This window comes from Scyliorhinus torazame, chromosome 6 (assembly GCF_047496885.1).
Source record: "Scyliorhinus torazame isolate Kashiwa2021f chromosome 6, sScyTor2.1, whole genome shotgun sequence".
NCBI lineage: Eukaryota > Metazoa > Chordata > Chondrichthyes > Carcharhiniformes > Scyliorhinidae > Scyliorhinus > Scyliorhinus torazame.
In genome coordinates, this window is record NC_092712.1 from 80100519 (window position 1) to 80120275 (window position 19757).

The following is a 19757-nucleotide window of genomic DNA, read 5'->3' on the forward strand; positions in this document are numbered from 1 at the left end:
CCGCAAGTGTCAGCTGCCTTTCAGCCACCACAGCAAACTTAAGGGTGGTTACTCGACACAAGAGCTATTAGCTGATAACATTGCGGGTAACATGGGCTTGTGCCGCAATGGTAGCGCGTCTGACTCCAGATCAGAAGGTTGCGTGTTCAAATCACGTCAGGCTCCTGGAGTTTTTCTGCAGCTGGTTCCAGGATTTTATATCTGGATCAAGTTTATTGTGTGGTGATGTTCTCGAAATGACTACATTTAAAAGGAATCTTTTGGGTGGCACGGTAGCACGGTGGTTAGCACTGTTGCTTCACAGCGCAGGGTCCCAGGTTCGATTCCCGGCTTGGGTCACTGTCTGTGCGGAGTCTGCATGTTCTCCCTGTGTCTTCGTGGGTTTCCTCCGGGTGCTCCGGTTTCCTCCCACAAGTCTCGAAAGACGTGCTTGTTAGGTGAATTGGACATTCTGAATTCTCCCTTCATGTACCCGAACAGGCGTCGGAGTGTGGGGACTAGGGGATTTTCACAGTAACTTCATTGCAGTGTTAATGTAAGCCTATTGTGACAATAAAGATTATTATGATTAATAATAACACAATATGTGGAGAATATGGTTACAGTGGAAGCCACATGAAATATGATCGAGTGGATCAGTGCCATGTTGACACAAGACATCTAATGCCTGGACTGCCCAGGCAGAGCTCTGCAGCAGTCCAACAGAGCGGGTGTCGAGATTCATGGCGATCTGCTGCAAGCTGCACAATCTCATCATCGTGAGGGGATTGCCCTTGCCACCAGCTACACGGCGAGAAGCTGAGGAACCGGAGGAAGAGCAGGAACAAAAGGAGGAGGAGGATGATGATTGAAGGAGAAAACCTCAAACAGCTCCTTTCTGCCCTGGCTGTCAATGAAGAATTCATCTGGGTGTAATACCAGTAACCACAACCCCATTCCCCAACAGTCCCACACTCTATCTTCCCGTCACTGACAGTCATACTATTTGCTTGGCCACAATGCAAAAATAAAATCCACCACAAAAGTAAAAACTCCACATCAAATCTTTAAATGAAATCATTCTATATTGCGAACAAAGGTCAATTAATTAACCTTGTACATTCCCATAATGTCTGTCTTCTGTGTATCTATCCCAGTGCTCCAGTGCAGTGCCCTCCCCCAGTGACAGAAACATGGCTGGTGGAAGGCTTCTGACCTGCAATGGAGGAGACTCTAGGCTATCTTGGGAGGATGACTCTGAGCAGGTTTGGGCGTGTAAGGCTGCAGATTGCACCATCTTGGAATGAACATCAGTAGTCTGAGCTGGCTGAATGGTAGGAAACAACAGCAGGAGCATCTGATACTGATGTAACTACAATGTAAAGGGGAGGTGGTGGCACAGTGGTATTGTTGCTGAACTAGTAATCCAGAGCCAGGGTAATGCTCTGGGGACCTGGGTTCAACTCCCACCACAGCAAAATTTAAATTTATTAAAAATTTGGAATAAAAAGTCTAAGGATGACCTCAAAACCATTGTCATGAAAACCCATCCTTCAGGTAGGAAATCTGCCATCCTTACCCGGCCTGGCCTACACATGATTCCAGCCACACAACAATGTTCACGGGCAATTAGGGATGAGCAACAAATCCTGTTAATGATTTTCTTTTTGAACGTCACATGACTAAGGCCCGAGGTCTGGAAAGAAGCAAAAGTACAACCTCTGTAAATAAACAATGTTTTTTTTTTATGGTAACATCTTGGGAGTAAGAGGTAAACCCTAAAGCAACCCCATGTAGACACTGAACCCAAGTGAAAACAAGATGGCGGATGGTGATTTCTGGCAATTCTTCATGCGCACCATCATGATGGCAGTGGACAGCATAATGAATTCAGAGAAACCGCAAGTGAAGACTACAGGCCTGAGGGACCTACACATCCTTGGAAAAATGGCACAAAGAGAAAAGATATCTCACCGAGAATGGAGCGTTGTGACACACAGATCCAGAGTCCAGACACTGGTGAGCATAGATCACAATCTACAAGCCAGGCTACTGGAACAGCAACAGATCCAGAGCTCAGAACATTGCCACTCTCTGGATTGCTCCGCAGTGCTGAAGGCTCGCAACAGATAAAGGTTGGGGGTGATTCTCCAAATACAGAACAGCTTCAGATTTGCACTAGCAGCATCAGAAGGATCAAACCTGTACTTTACTCTCCGCAGTAGGGGCCATAGCTTACAATGTTATTGCAAGGTAGGGTGTCGATGAGGCTTGTAGTTCATATGAGGAAGTCCTCCAGGCATTCGATTCCTACTTCAGTGTTTGAAAACATTTTATCATTGAGTAAGTGAAATTGAATAAGAGGCAAAACACAGCAAATCCATGGATATTTCATAAATAAACTGTACGGACATGAAGAATTGCGACTGTGGGATCTCAGAGATGAATTCATGTGGGAATTGTATGGTGGTTAGAGTCTCAGATTAAACCTTTTTGGATCTCTTGCAAACAAGGAAAGATTTAACTCTCACAAAGGCAGTACTGATAGCATGACAGAATGCATTTAGGAAGCTAAATGGAACGGTTATGATGTCCCTTGCGGGTTTGGGGGGAGTGAAGTCATTCAGTATGTCGGAAAAAAAGAGAAAGCACAGCGAAACAAAAGCTTGTGGAATTGGGAAAGATTTCTTGAGATGATCTTGGTGTGTCAGGATACAACTACACGAGCAGGCAAAATTCCCGCAGGGTGTACAGATTTCCCAAACTGTGGAAAGCTAGGATATTGCAAATAGTTTGTAGGCTCAAGGTCCCTGTAGCTCATAGGAAGAAGGAGACAACAAAAAACAAAACGTGGAAGAGCCAAAGGAAAAACAAATAACCTTCTCAGGAGAATTTAACAAAACAAATAATTACTGGAGCATTAAATTAGAAGTTGATGGTGACCTCACAGAATTCAAGCTAGATACAGTGGCAGATGTTTCAGTATTATTTGATGAAGTTAAATGTCTTAATAAATATCATACTGCAGCCATCCTCCATTCAGTTGCAAAGTCAGGGGATAACATTAAGAGTAATAGGCCAACATTTACCAAGCTTAAGATACAAGGGAAAAGATATTGTGGAATGCCTGTAGGTGATAAAAACCAGGAGTTATCAATATGGATCTGAATAACATGCTCGCAGCTAAGACTCATTTACAAGATTGATGAAGGTGCTGACAAGTAATCTATTGAGATATTCAGAACTGAATCTCCAACCCTATTTTCAGGCTTACAACAGCTGGAAACAGAATATATGGGGCAAAATTCTCCCCCAACGGCGCGATGTCCGCCGACTGGCGCCAAAAACGGCGTCAGACGGGCATCGCGCCGGCCCAAAGGTGCGGAATGCTCCGCATCTTTGGGGGCCGAGCCCCAACATTGAGGGGCTAGGCCGACGCCGGAGGGATTTCCGCCCCGCCAGCTGGCGGAAATGGCGTTTGTTGCCCCGCCAGCTGGCGGAAATGGCGTTTGGTGCCCCTCCAGCTGGCGCGGAAATGCGGCGCATGAGCGGGAGCGTCAGCGGCCGCCGACAGTTTCCCGCGCATGCGCAGTGGGGAGAGTCTCTTCCGCCTCCGCCATGGTGGAGGCCGTGGCGGAAGCGGAAGGGAAAGAGTGCCCCCATGGCACAGGCCCACCCGCGGATCGGTGGGCCCCGTTCGCGGGCCAGGCCACCGTGGGGGCTCCCCCCCCGGGGCCAGATCGCCCCGCGCCCCCCCCAGGACCCCGGAGCCCGCCCACGCCGCCTGGTCCCGCCGGTAAATACCAGCTTTGATTTACGCCGGTGGGGCAGGCAATTTCTGGGCGGGACTTTGGCCCATCCAGGCCGGAGAATTGAGCGGGGGGTCCCGCCAACCGGCGCGGCCCGATTCCCGCCAACGCCCAATCTCCGGTACCGGAGACTTCGGCGGGGGCGGGGTTCACGGCGGCCAACGGCCATTCTCCGACCCGGAGGGGGGTCGGAGAATGACGCCCCTGATAACCCGGAGTGTGAGTGCTAAGCCTATATGTTTCTTCACACTGTGGAAAGTCCCCTCACCCACTCTCTGACAAAGTCCAGAGAGGCAATTGAACATGTTACAAGGGATCACCTCTCCAGTAACCATACCGACAAAGTGAAATTCTCTGATTTGTCAAGCGATTAAAGTTTAAAATTGAAACCATCCAAACCTTTGGCTAGACTTCTTAACCCCGAAGAAATTACAAAAATGCCGCCTAAAATTCAATGTCTTAAATTGAAGCTTGTGAGAGATGATTCATTTATTGAGCACGTTGACGGGGAGTACCAGACAACAGTGGATATATTGTCAAGAACGCAGGTGGAAGATTTAAATTTTGCTGATAATTGAAAGCTTATCCTCCACTCATTACAAATCACGTACCAGCCAATGAAAAGAGAAGGCAAGACATTATGCAAACACAGCAGCAGGATGATGATTGCATCAAAATAGAGTTTTGGCAAGGTACATTCCAAATGACCCTGTACTTCACCAATATTTTGACTAAAGGAAGCATCGTAGAGACGAGTTTTTAAACGACAGACTAGTCGTCACTAAAACACTTTGACTCGGCATTCTCCAGAAAATCTTGTCACTTGAGAATAGCGAAGAGCCAAACAAGAGACGTCAGTCACTCCACTGAATCACAAATTGCCTTACATGTGCTGTGAAACGGCAAGAGCAGGGTGAGCTACTTGCACTGTCTACTTTTCCTTCAGGCTATGATGGTGTATGGGAATGAATTACTAGAGTTCAAAGGCAAAAATGTCATCATCCTCATTGATTACCATTCCAGATGGTTTGAAGCGAGTAGATTACATAACACGGCAGAGGTTATCACTCCATCATTAAGAAGAATCTTCATGACACATGACATCCCAGATGTTGTGGTGCCAGATAACAGAGTTCAGTTTTCCAATGAGCTATTCTACATCTTTGCGCAGGTATCTCGTTTCATGTATCTAAGACAGGAGTGGTTTAATGGATAACAGTCTGTGGGTGCATGCTTAGGGTAACAGACAAGCCCTAGAGAAACTCCACCTAGACCTCGCAAGACGAAACAACAGCAAGGGCACTGGAGTGGCAGGCCTGGAAGGGCAAATGCGTCACACCAAAAAGGGTCAGTAGGTCCCTGCTCCATGGACCCACTGCCACTCTCTTTCTCCACCCCCGCCTTGTGATCCCAGACATCTGTTGGGAGGACAGATTGCTGGACTGAACACTGTATTTCCTCAGATATGATGGGAGCTGTCCACTGTAGCACTTGGTCATCAGATGCCACATCACAGCAGGATTCACAAGAGCTGGCAACCATTTTCATGCTGGAAAAGCATGGGTTTCAGGCTCAGCAAAAAGGCTTGTGCCAAGTTGGTGCTGGACTCTGGCATGTTCCTCGACACTGATGGAAGGTTTCCCAGTGCACCAAGTGCTTTGTTCTCCAGTGTAGTCCTATGTTGCCTTAAGTGCTTTGTTCTCCAGTGTAGTCCTCGAGTCCTAAGTTGCCCTAAAGTGCTCATCGAGTAGAACTCTGTAGAATCATAGAATTTACAGAGCAGAAAAGAGGCCATTTGGCACATTGAGTCTGCACCAACCTTTGGAAAGAACACCCACTCAAGCCCATACCACCCCCCTCATCCCCGTAACCCAGCAACCCCACCCAGGCTTTTTGCACACGAAGGGCAATATAGAATGGCCAATCCACCTAACCTGCACATCTTTGGACATCTGTCGTAGAACTCAGGAGGGATCTTGCCCTCTGCAATTATCATTGCCCTTTGCCCTTGCTGCAGACCACTTATGCCTACATAAGTGTCTCACCTTGGGCTTATCATAGCGTAAATCAATCTTCCGAGACATGTGCAGTGTCAGTATCTGAGCTGGTGGCTGCATGTGTAAAATTAAATGACAGTGTATCTTCTTTATCACACCTATGTGGGCAGGATGCACCTTTTGCGTATCTGAAAAGACAAAAACACAAGGGTAAGGTTATGCTGGAGAGATGGAGAGGAAGTAAATTAGGTGCAGCTTGTAAATCAGAAGTGTGTGGGATAAGGAGGAAGTGGAATGTGAAGAAGAGGATTAGGTCCAAAGATACTTTCACCTTCGATGGTTTCAGTCTCGTCACGTGCCACGACCTCAGCAATGGATGCCCCAATACTGACCAACCCGGTCTGCTTCATGAGGTGAGGAATGCATGCATTTGCCCCCCTCCGGTTAACTCTTGCTGCCTTCAGTTATGGTCCGCCATTTCCTGTAAAAGAATCGGAAGGGTCTCAGTGAAATATGTTTGGCTGATGTGTCTTGTCTTGGTTGAACAGCTCTGTGCAGGCTACAAGATATGGATGTGAGGCTTCCAGCAGTGTTAAGTGTGTGAGGGTGAAGTGAAGCATATCAATGTTGGTTCCAAGACCGGATTGATAGAGACTGTTGCTCGGAGAGTGATGGCAGTTGGTGGTTTGAGCATTGTTTCAGGAGAGAGGTAAAGGTAGCAGTATCTGCCATTTGAAGATGCATTCACTGACCTCAAGAACTCCTGTATGGTTGCTGAACTTCTTGCTGCCCTGCAACTAGATCTTCAGGGCTCGACTCCTGCCGCCAATGGGGATAGATGGCAAGGACAGTGCCAGGGGGCAAAGTTGTTTGTGAGTTCTACTGCAGAGGATTCAGATGAGCACTTTGGGGCAGCCTACAGGAGTACACAGATGGATATGACAACAAAATGCTTGGTGCACTGGGAGGCCTGTCTTCAATGTCAAGGAATACGACTACAGTCCAAAACTAACTTGGTACAGGGCATAATGCAGCAACTGAAGCCCATCGTTTTCAGCCTGTCGGTGGTGGCATATGACTACCTACCTTTTGAGTATTTGCTGGGAGGATCTTCTGGTTCCTCCTCAGTATTTACCATCTCTCATTCTCAAAACCCCAGCACAGCATTTGGAAACCTTGGAGCCCGCTGTCTCTCATTTGTACCACTTTTTCACAGGTCACATTTATTTACTACAAATGCTCAGTCACAATGAGCTTCCCCGTTAGTTCAAACAAGACATAAATGGTGCTAGCCTCTCATGATATTGGTTGGCTGCTGATGCATCTAGCCAATCACCAGGATGGTTAGCTCTATCTGGATGTTGAAACCATTGAAGTCAGTGGGCAGAAGTTGGCGTGCTGTCTGCCTTGCAATAAATGGATATTGTCCATCATGCATGATCTCCATTTTTGGGAGCTATTGAATTTAGCCCCCCATAGGTTCCAAGTAAAGAAGCAGTTAGGGTGTATGACAAATACATGATCAAGTACAAATTACAGCAATCACCCCTTCGTAGAGACATTGTATCCTATTGAAACTTGCTACATTTTCTTGACCTAACTGCCACGTTATTCAATATAAATAAGGAACAACTATGTTTTTTTCTTATTTGCCAGCATCCAATTGGTAACCATATTGAAGGAATGGGGGTACCTGTAAGAGGCAAGGAAATGCCTTTTTGTTCCACGACATATTGTTTTAAAAATACTAGTAGCAAATAAATCCCTATAATTAGTGGACAACATCCAGTTTCTGAGATTCAATGACTCTTGTCATAGCATTGTGCTGGAAAGACATACCTGTAGTCTCTTTGTTCTCCGAATCTGCCGTTACTGAACTCACAAAAGATTCCAAACCCTGGTCCAGTGATATGACTCTCTTCTTTGTTGTGCAGACTTTGTCTCTTCCGGCCAAAGAGTAAACGGTTTCCTCTACTCCTCGCTCTGTGCCACATGTTTCGTCATCAACGTCCTCACTAGAATCTGTGCTTTTAATGCTGAGACGTCTGATGTGGGAAACCGAGTCTACTTCTTTCATTCTGGCCAGGCGGTCCAGAGCCGTTCGGTTTGGGGACGATCCAATTTTACCTTGCAAGGTTTCAATCGTCTCTGAAGTGTTTCCATCCTTCCTGTCTGCACCTGGGCCAGTTTTCCTTTCTATGCTCAGACAGCAATTTTTGTCAGCCCAATTATAAAACTCCTTGAAAGGTCCATGAAAGAATTCATTTATGATGGCCCTCTTCCCCAACTCGTTGTTACTTTCAGCAGCATATCTTGGTAATTTGTCCAGTACAGTATTCCCATTTGGGATTCCATAGAGTGGGTTGTGTTTCCATTCCGATAGTTTGTTGAAGTCCGAAGGTTTCTCTTTGACATGCCCTGGTTGCTCTTCTGAAGCATTCTCCCTGTCTGCTATAAGGTGATCCCAGGTATAGCCCAGTTCCACTTCAGCAGGAGATTTTGCCTCATTTTTTCTTGTACCCTGCTGCAGCATCTTCTTCGCTGGAGAAATCAAGGCCTCTGCTGCTACATCTATTCCCAGAATCCTGGCAGCTCTTTCTTCCAATGATTCATTTTTGGAAATTCCTTCTGCAGTCTTCTGTTCAAAGAGGTCATTCAGGTTGTCAGTGTTTGGTTTTGTGATTTTCTGACAGATTAGAGAGCTCAGGTCAGATTCTAAATAATCCTGATCATTGTCAAATTGAGAAAACATTTTCCCAATGCTGCCGTCACAGTCAGTCTCCAGAGTTGGCACAGATTTTTTACCTGGTGCCATCGCACTGATTGATGTGCCTGCATCATTTGTGCTTTGCATTTTTTTTTTACTTAACCGATACATAGGCGTTCGAACTCCGTTGATGTTTATGCACTGCCTTTTGATATTGGTGCTTTCCACATTTTTTTCATTTTTTAACTTAGTGAATTGTGCATGGTTTGTGGTGAATACATTTAGCATTGTGCTGCTCTTAGTATCGGACGTTCTTTTGTTGTTGGGTTTATGGAATAGATTGTTTGACTGGCTGCTCAATTTGTTATTGTCAGTGGATCTTTTAGAAATGTCCTGCACACCAGGGGTGATGTTCATGTAACCTGAGCAATTTTTATCACTACCGCCGTCCTCCTTTATTTTGGGCTTGGTCAGCTTAGCTGATGGTTTTTCAGACACACACAGCTCAGGTTTCTGGTAGGTTATCGGACTGATTGATAAGTCTTTGTCCGAGCTTGTTGACTGAACTGTAGTAGGTGTGTCATCTTCATTTCCCTCCTGCAATTCCTGAATGTTACGATCCTCTTGTTCCTGAATCTCTTTGTTGAAACTTTCTAATTCACTGATCGCATCCCAAGGACGACGGTTTACAGGTTTCAAGAGGAACTGACCAAATCCTACAGTCGTCTTGCTATTATTTGATGAAGTCTGTGCACACACTCGCCGCTCTTCGATCCGATTTTCTGCACTTCCATCTGTGCCTCTTTCACACAAGCTTTTTGAAACCCCATGAAACTGACTTTGGTGTGAGTTAATGTGGTTGACCTGATACTGTTTAGGAGCTGTCCTTGAGAAAGCACTGTTGGTAGAAGGATATAAGCTCGTCTGACCATGTATTGAGCAGTTATTCAGCTTATGTTTCTGGTCATTGGTGGTTGTAACTTCTGCACTTCTTTTATCCCCTTCCGTTAATACACTGGATTCAGGCTCTGAGTAGTTCAGACTTTGCATCTGGATGCCTGTTCCAGCCTTTTTCATGGCACCAGTGAATGACCGAGTGGTACGGGGACCTTTAATGAAACTTGTTTGCGTTTCTTGATCTCGGTACTGGTCACCTGGCCAAGAGCCCGAGGCTCTTAATTCTCTGTGTTGGTTAAAATTATAGCCAACTGTACATCGATTGCTAACTTCATTCCAGGGTTCAGGTCTCTTCAACCCACTTTCTGAGATCATATTCCCTGTCAATGCTTGTAACTCCAAGTCAGAGGAAGACATGCTTAAAAAACTTTGCTCTGTTAAGTTTCCGGTACTATCATTCATCACCCTTTCAATGTTTCCATTTCCCATGTCTTTAATAAATGCATCTTCATTGGATCCTCCTTCGCACGTTTTGACAGGCACAGAAACCAGACAAAATATAGTTTCTGTCATTCTTCTTTTTGGGCGTTTCTTTTCTTGCACCTCAAAACTCTGGGGATCTGGTTCCCACTTTTTTACCTGGGTCATAGTTTCAACAGTGCCTTGATTTACATGCAGTTCTGCTTTAGAATTGGCATTTGAATATGGAAAGCCAACTGGATGGTTGGTGGTTGGAATAACCCTTGAATTATACTTGAATGAGGAGTCACACTGGTCGGCAACATATGGTTTACAACAATGTTCAGACTCAGTACCATTCTCGCTCTCTGGCTTAGATGCGACAAACCATCTGTTGCTATTCGCAGTATTAACAATAGGCCTCAGGCCTGCCTGAGTGGAGTAATATGACCCTGATGGAACAGAAAAGGCACTACAATGGTCTGATGGTCCAATTGTCTTGTTTACATCTGTAACATGGTCCTTTGCATTCCATGGTTTATATTTATTATCTGCGTCACTGTATTGCTTTTCGGATTGCACTATTGTAATGTGCCTGAGCCGAGGATCATCAAACGGTATGTACTTGACAAAAGCCTTTTGGTCATCTGTGTATCCATTATGTGATGAACTATAGGTTTCCTTAATGTGAGTGACATCTTTACCCAGATCATTATTTCCATTCTTAGTTTGCAGATGTTGCTTTGTGCCAATATCATGAGACATGTGTTTTTGATGAGCTTGATTGTTGTCCTGACTTTCCAGCCCCCAATGAGACCGATCGATAAGAGTCTCTGTTGATTGGTAGGGCTGGCCTGTGTTGTTGCGAATAGGCACTTTGTCAAAACATTTCTGACCAACTTTCGGTTGAGGTGGTGCTTTGTAAGACGGGGGAGGCACATAAACAGGAGGCTCTAGGCTGCTACTAGCAGGAGCCGGAGGGCAGCAATTATAGTCAGCACTTGGTTCACTGTCCTTGGCAAAATAAACTATTTGCCCATCTGTTTCTCCATGTATATGGAGATTAGGTAGCATTTCTGAACTTCTCCTGATTTGCTGATACAGTTCATAGGAGGGAGGTTTCAGTGGTCGAGTCAACTTGGCTTTTGGCAAGTGAGCACTCTGCCTGAAGTTTTCTGTCAATTTTGAACTTGTTTTAGGATTACAATAAGAGCCATTATCCTGCAATGAAAGATCATTTTTCAAGCATTGATTTTCCAGTCTGTTTCTGTCAAACCCAGACATATCTACATAATGTAGACCTGTCTGAAATTCCTTACCATTGCTTTCTGGTATAACTCTGGGCAGTGACTGAGACTTCTCCTTTTTCATATGTGGCAATCCGTCTCTTTTTAACGCTTCATCACTAACCATGTGAGGCAATATGCCATGTCTCAATCGGTTTCCATCACCATCAGACAGCTGTCTTCCTAAGGAAACTTTCCATTCCTCCGTACCCAAGCTTTGACACTTACGATCCACTGCCGTCTTCCACTTGTCTTCACACATCTCGTTCACCGTCACACTCTGGCCTTCTGACAGCCAACGCTTTTGCTCATTTATTCGAACAACTTCAGACTTAAGCTGCATATTTTTCGGCTGTGCACCTTGTGAACTTTTGCCTCGTTGTTCAACCGTTGGAATGTTTTGAGTTTTTGTCACATGGCCGGAGTCTCCTCGGTTTGTGTAATCCAATAAAACACTGAAGTCTTGTCCTCTTCGTCTCCAATAGGTGACATCTTTACCAGATTTGGGCCTAGATGAACAAGGTAATGGAGGACCACTGGTTAACCTGCAACAAATATAGAAAGGTAGAATGTGATTAAGACACTTTGGGAAAATTTAAATTCCTTTTTAGAACTTTAATGCCAATTTCATTAACGAACACTTGTCATTTTGCTCATGGTTTATTTATGTGATACATTTAGGAACAACAGATTTAAATGGAAATAAGCAGCTTTTGTACACTGAATATACACTAAGGCTACATGCAACAGTGATTAATCAGACACAAGAGCTAAATTATGCCAAATACTGAACATTAAATTATCGTTTTTTTTCAGTGCATAATTTCCATTTTATGGTTTAATAGAACATGATTTGTAACAGTTCATGATACAAAGAAAGATTAATGCAAAGTGGGTGCAGATATGCAAATGTTGCTGAATGCAAGTTTTTAACATTTACGATGGGCACATTTAAATTCACAGACTTGGTGAGTTGACTGCAAAAGGACCATATGATGCCCTACCCTTTCAGAGCTTACTGGTGGTGATTTAACCCCAGCATCACCACACCTCAGGGGAGGGGCAAGTTTGATAGATGGAGGGGGGCTTCGTGAATAACCTCAGTCGGTACAGGAATTGAATCCGTGCTGTTGGCGTCGCTCAGCATCACGAACCAGCCATCCAGCCAACTGAGTTTAAGCAGTGGGTATTTCAGATGGGTCTAATGACGAGACAGTTGTTCCAAGCAGTAAGGGTTTATATCTCTGACAGACTTGAAGCAGGGAGAACCTAATGCCATGTTTTACTGACGAGGGATCAGTGCTGAGGCCACAATTATTTACAATGTATGTTCATGACTTGGACAAGGGAAGTGAATGTACATCTGCCAAGTTCGCAGATGACACAAAAATAGATGGGAAGGCAAATGGCGAGGATGATGGAAAGAGTGAAATTTGTCCAAAATCTGGCAGCGTGTCAGACACTGACCGACAAATCGACAAGTAGTCCTCCAGATGCACGCCTGAGCTTTCACTCCAGATTTTCTGGCCCTTGTTGCATAGAAAATCTGGGGTTGTGGGTTGTGCCATCACTCTGGCAAGGCGGGGCATGAGAGAGCCAGCAAGGCCGGCTCCACAAAGGTCAGCGTGCCATCTTTAAAGCGGGCCCTGTTCTCAAGGTTACATGTAAGGCCCCCCCCCCACCCCCCGCCGAGATCGGTAACCCCTTCCGTACCTCGCAGGCAACGGGACACTCCCTTCACTCTTGCCCCCACACCCACCTCATAGAAAACGGAGCTCTCCTCTGTTTGCCCGCCCCACAACCAACCTTGCAGCTCTTCCTCCCCTAGCTCGTAAAAAACAGGGCTCTAGCCCCCACCCACCTCGCGGGCAATAGGGCTCTCCCCCACCACGAGACAATGGGGCTCTTCCTTCTTCCATCCCCCCAACCATCTCACAGGCAATGGGGCTCTCCCCTCTCCCCCACCACCCCCACCCGTCCCTCACCAGCATCGGGCTCTCCCTTCTCTCTCTCTCTCCCTTTGCCCCTCCCTCCCCATCTTGTAGGCATCGGGGCTGGACATGAACCTTATTACGTCACCAGCAGGGGAAGCGGGGAAGATCTCAAACAGAGATCTCCTTGGTGCAAATCCCGTTTCTGGCCGCTCACGAGACCTAGTGGCCATTACAGGATTTGCACCTACGCCAAATGAGTCTGAGGGATATAGGCAGGTTCGGTGAGTGGGCAAAGACTTGGAAGATAATATATCATCGGAAAATGTGAGGTTATACACTTTGGTAGGATAAATGAAGGAACTGAATGTTATTTAAATGGATACAGACTGGACAGAAAGCTGCAGCACAGAGGTAGTTGGGGCTCCTCAGGCATTAATCACAAAAATCTAACATGCAAGTTCAGCAGGTAATTGGGAAGGTAAATGGAATGTTGGCCTTTATTTCAAAGGAAATGGAGTATAAAAATAGGGAAGTCTTGATAAAACTGTACAAGGCACTAGTTAGACCACACCTGGAATACTGTGAACAGTTTTGGTTCCTGGTGGGTGGCACGGTGGCGCAGTGGTTAGCACTGCGGCCTCTCGCGCCGTGTTCCCAGGCTCAATCCCGGCTCTGGGTCATTGTCCATGTGGAGTTTGCACATTCTCCCAGTGATTGAGTGGGTTTCTCCCCCACAGCCCAAAGATGTGCAGAGTAGGTGGATTGAACACGCTAAATTGCCCCTTAATTGGAATAAATGAATTGGGTACTCTAAATTTATTTTTAAAAAGTTTTGGTTCCCCTCAACTAAGGAAATATATGCTGGCATTGGGGGCAGTGCAGAGAAGGTTCAATAGGTCAGTGGTTTCCAAAGTAGAGATGGTGTTAAAAAAATTGGTTGCAAAAATTAATTTTGCACAGATTCTCTGACCTTCTTTCTCTGGGTAAATGAAATACATATTCTCTCTGCAGTGGTTAGCACTGCTGTCTCATAGCGCCAGGAACCCAGGTTCAATTCCGGCCTTGGGTGACTACCTGCGTGAAGTTTGCACTTTCTCCCAGTGTCTGCATGGGTTTCCTCCGGTTGCTCCGGTTTCCTCCCAGAGTCCAAAGCTGTACAGGTTAGGTGGGGTTATCAGGTTACAGGGTGGGGGAGTGGTCCTAAGTAGGCTGCTCTTTCAGAGGACTGGTGCAGACTCGGTGGGCCGAATGGCCTCCTTCTGCATTGTGGGAATTCTATACTGTATGACCACGAGGCAATAAACAGATCAGCGTGCTCCATACGTGCAATTGGTGCCAATTTTCTTTCCCTTTCCAGCTGAACTCCTCTCATTGCTCTCTCATCCTGTCACAGCACCAGGGTCCCAGGTTCGATTCCCGGCTTGGATCACTGTCTGTGTGGAGTCTGCATGTTTTCCCCATGTCTGCATGGGTTTACTCCGGGTGCTCCGGTTTCCTCCCACAGATCCCGAAAGACGTGGTGTTAGGTAATTTGGACATTCTGGATTCTCCCTCTGTGTACCCGAACAGGCGCCGGAATGTGGCGGCTAGGGAATATTCACAGCAACTTCATTGCAGTGTTAATGTAAGCCTCCTTGTGACAAGAATAAAGATTATTATTATTATGATGGATTGAGGTTGTGATGACCAAGCAGATTCACCTGTCACGTTAAGTAAATGAATGTGGAATGCAGCCAGATAATGGCGAAGTAGACATGAAATACAATTTTATGACACTGCGTTTTGATTGCACCTAGAATTAGATTTATAGTTAGTTAGTTTAGAATAATGAGAGCTGACCTTATTGAGACATATAGGATTCTCATGGGGCTTGACAGGGTAAACACTTAGAAGTTGTTTCCACTTGTGGGAGAGTTAAAGACCAGCGTGCATAATCTCAGAGTAAGCGGTTACCATTTAAGCCAAGAGATGAGGAGGTATTTTGTCTCTCAAGAGGGTAGTGAATCTGTGGAATTCCTTACAACAGAAAGCTGTGGAGGCTGGACAGTTACGAATGTTCAATGCGGAGGTGGACGGATTTTTAATCAGTAAGGGAATCAAGGGCTATGGGGTCAAGGCAGGAAAGTGGAGGAAAGGACTATAATATCAGATCAGTCATGATCTCATTGAATGGTGGAGCAGACACGGTGGACTGGGTGGCCTATTTTTACTGCTTATGGTCTGTGATGTCCAATATGCTGGTGATTCCTCTGCAAAAACAATAATAATCCTCGATATCCAGAGTGCTCGCTGAAGATAAGAAAATAAAATAATGCAGAATATCTAATACAATTATTGAAAGGACAGGGTCAACTCCAGGACATCAGCCACATTTCTTTTGGAGAGGGTCAAAAAGGGTATTACATAGAACATACAGTGCAGAAGGAGGCCATTCGGCCCATCGAGTCTGCACCGACCCACATTAATCCCTCACTTCCACCCTATCCCCACAACCCAATAACCCCTCCCATCCCTTATGGACACTACGGGCAATTTAGCATGGCCAATCCACCTAACCTGCATGTCTTTGGACTGTGGGAGGAAACCGGAGCACCCGGAGAAAACCCACGCGGACACGGGGAGAACGTGCAAACTCCGCACAGACAGTGACCCAAGCCGGGAATCGAACCTGGGACCCTGGCGCTGTGAAGCCACAGTGCTATCCACTTGTACTACCGTGCTGCGTATTGATGAATTACAGAAGGCTCAAGCAAAATGCCTGACTCTCATAGATTTCAAAGAATTTACAGTGCAGGAGGAGGCCATTCAGCCCATCGAGTCTGCACCGGCTCTTGGAAAGAGCACCTTACTTAAGCGCAGACTTCCAACCTATCCCCGTAACCCAGTAACCCAGCTAACCTTTTTTTTTTTTGGACACCAAGGGCAATTTATCATGGCCAATCCACCTAACCTGCGCATCTTTGGACTGTGGGAGGAAACCGGAGCACCCAGAGGAAACCCACGCAGACACGGGAAGAACGTGCTGACTCCACACAGACAATGACTCAAGCCGGGAATCGAACTGGGACCCAGAAGCTGTGAAGCAACTGTGCTAACCACTATGCAACCGTGTTGCCCGTTTGTTCGCTTGGAAACTCCTGTGGTCCTTGGGTTAATCTCAAGCACACCTGGTGGGATATCTTGGACCAAGCTGCATGTCACAATGGAGTTGACGTCTACAGTAAACCCCACTGGGGAGGGGAGAGTGTTTGGCGTCCTCGCAGGGAACCCCATGGTCCTAGTCTCCACTGATGACATAACTCGGGCATGCTTTAACCAACCTCAACCATACAGTTCAGGAAAGAATGCAACAAATTTGTGTCATAAATCCCCAACTTTCCTCCCTATTTCATTTGTTCCTCATATTATGTTTGTTCCATGTTTGTTCTGAAACACTACATGTTTTTGATGAGTGCAGGAAAACGGCAGGCAGCATGCAGAGCCAGGAAATATGAAGCGATTATAAGAAGAAGGCATGAGGTCGACAGAGAGCGTCAGAATACAAGAAGTATCAATGCTCAAGTAAGGCACGAGACTCTTTAGAAAGCTTTCACACGTGGTCCTCATCACAATTCTGATTCGGTATGATACTGGCAGTAATTAATGGATATACTGTGGGGTGAAAAAAGAGCCACTTTCAATGTTACACAAATGGTAAAGTACATTTGCCACCCTTAAGTGAGCCACCTGACTCACTGAATGTTCTTATGGGAACAACAAAAGCAAAACAATTCAGATGAAGATCAGAAAATATAGTAGCTGAATAGGATCTGTATTATTCCTTGTGTCTGAATAAAGCTCGTAGTCTTACAGTTGGAGTAGATGCTTTATTGTGTGAGTTTGTTCTCTCTCCAGCGCTTATACTCTGTTACATCTGAGCGATCTGTCTATGTCCTGCTCACCAGCTGCCGTTCCTGTGTAGAGTGCCCCCTGACTTCCTGTCTGTCCATTATAAACATCACTGGTGTTCTCTCTAGTGGTTACTTAGTATAGTGTATTTACATTAACCCCTTGTGAATATACAGTGATGCATATCACTACAAAGAACGAAGAAAAGAACAAAGTACAGCACAGGAACAGGCCCTTTGGCCCTCCAAGCCTGTGCCAATCATGCTGCCCATCTAAACTAAAATCTTCTACATTTCCTGGGTCCGTATCACTCTATTCATGTATTTGTCAAGATGCCCCATAAATGTCATTATCGTCCCTGCTTCCACCATCCCCTATGGCAGCGAGTTCCACGCACCCACTACCCTCTGTGTAAAAACTTGCCTCATATATCGCCTCTAAACCTTGCCCCTCGCTCCTTAAACCTATGCCCCTAGTAATTGACCCCTCTACCCTGGGAAAAAGCCTCTGACTATCCACTTTGTCTATGCCCCTCATAATTTTGTAGACCTCTATCAGGTCGCCTCTCAACCTCTGTCGTTCCAGTGAGAATAAACAGAGTTTATTCAACCGCTCCTCATAGCTAATGCCCTCCATACCAGGCAACATCCTGGTAAATCTCTTCTGCACCCTCTCTAAAGCCTCCACATCCTTCTGGTAGTGTGGCGACCAGAATTGAACACTATACTCCAAGCGTGGCTTAACTAAGGTTCCATACAGCTACAACATGACTTGCCAATTCTTATACTCAATGCCCCTGCCAATGAAGGCAAGCATGCCGTATGCCTTCTTGACTACCTTCTCCACCTGTGTTGCCCCTTTCAGGATCCTGTGGACCTGTACTCCTAGATCTCTTTGACTTTCAATACTCTTGAGGGTTCTACCATTCACTGTATATTCCCTACCTGCATTAGACCTTCCAAAATGCATTACCTCACATTTGTACGGATTAAACTCCATCTGCCATCTCTCCGCCCAAGTCTCCAAACGATCTAAATCCTGCTGTATCCCCTGACAGTCCTCATCGCTATCCGCAATTCCACCAACCTTTGTGTCGTCTGCAAACTTACAAATCAGACCCCAACAGTATCCAAAGCGGTATACCTGTTCGAGAGGGGGACAACCACAGGGGACTCCTGCACTGACTGCCTGCCCCTTCTGGTGGTCACCCATCTCTCTGCCTGCACCTTGGGTGTGACCACGTCTCCTATCTATGACGCTTTCCGCCACCTGTATGCTCCTAAATGCATCCAATTGCTCCTCCAACCGAACCACACGGTCTGTGAGGAGCTGCCATTGGTTACACTTGCTGCGGATGTAGATCTGCCACATCTCACAGTTGGAGCACTGCACCACGCTGAGTGACATTTAAGCACTAATTAATTAATTTAAAATAAAATAAACGCTTGAATTAAACTATATGGCTCTGACGCTAGATGGTTTTTACTGTAAAATTAAATGCTAAATACCGATCACTACCCTCAGGTTTAGTTACTCCTTTTTTCTTTTTACATATTTTCTGTACTTTATTGAAGAAAATTGTCCAAAACATGTAGATAAATGATGATGTGTACAAGTTGTGATGAAATTGATGCTGTATCCCCTGACAGTCCTCATCGCTATCCGCAATTCCACCAACCTTTGTGTCGTCTGCAAACTTACTAATCAGACCCCAACAGTATCCAAAGCGGTATACCTGTTCGAGAGGGGGACAACCACAGGGGCCTCCTGCACTGACTGCCTGCCCCTTCTGGTGGTCACCCATCTCTCTGCCTGCACCTTGGGTGTGACCACATCTCCTATCTATGGCGCTTTCCGCCACCTGTATGCTCCTAAATGCATCCAATTGCTCCTCCAACCGAACCACACGGTCTGTGAGGAGCTGCCATTGGTTACACTTGCTGCAGATGTAGATCTGCCACATCTCACAGTTGGAGCACTGCACCCCGCTGAGTGACATTTAAGCACTAATTAATTAATTTAAAATAAAATAAACGCTTGAATTAAACTATATGGCCCTGACGCTAGATGGTTTTTACTGTAAAATTAAATGCTAAATACCGATCACTGCCCTCAGGTTTAGTTACTGATATTTGAGTCAAATCTTAATTTAAAAAATTATGAGTCCAACTTAATGAATTTATTTGGCTGAGCTTTTTTTTCTTCTGTTGTTGCCGTGGTAATATTTATATTCTAATTTTTTTGTGAATGTCGTCAGTGTTCTTGTGTTTAAGTAACCAACAAGTCATCACGAGGTGTTCGAATGGTCGAACCACTGATGTTGACTGACGTGGACTTTTTTCTGTGCTTGTGGTATCGATTTAGTGTGTCATCTGCCTTGAAAGGTGGTGTGCTCGTTTGTTCTGGAGCAAATGTGAATTTATTAGATTCGTTGTCATGCCATGGTATATTTGTACTCTGGTCATTGCTTTGGAGTGTGCTGTTGCATTGTCCTTCTTGTGCAGAATTGTACCATGTTGTTTCTGTCTTTGTTGTTTTTGTGGTGCTTGTTGTTTGTTTTTGTTGTTTTAGTGGTGCTTGTTGTTGCTGTTGTTGTCTTTGTTATGCTTCTTGCTGTTGTTTTTGTTGTTGTGCTTGTTGTTGCTGTTGTCTTTGTTATGCTTCTTGCTGTTGTTGTGCTTGTAGTTTTTGTTGTTGTTCTTGTTGTGCTTGTTGTTTTTGTTGTTGCTGTTGTTCTTGTTTCTGTTGTGCTTCTTGTGGTTTTTGTTGGTCTTGTTGCGCTCAATGACTGTTCCGTGTGG

At 45.5% G+C, this 19757-nt stretch overlaps 1 protein-coding gene and 1 non-coding gene across 7 annotated transcripts in view; one reads left to right on the top strand and one right to left on the bottom strand.

Moving 5' to 3' along the window:
• jcada (junctional cadherin 5 associated a) overlaps positions 1-19757 on the bottom strand; it is a 483762-nt gene that overhangs the window by 81277 nt on the left and 382728 nt on the right. For all 6 annotated transcript variants that reach the window (XM_072508374.1, XM_072508375.1, XM_072508378.1 and 3 more), the window contains one exon: positions 7625-11679. In XM_072508374.1, coding sequence (XP_072364475.1) covers positions 7625-11679 — 4055 coding nt within the window. The remainder of the gene's footprint in view (positions 1-7624; positions 11680-19757) is intronic.
• Positions 94-165, top strand: trnaw-cca (transfer RNA tryptophan (anticodon CCA)). The gene has a single exon. It is a non-coding gene; the product is annotated as a tRNA-Trp (tRNA).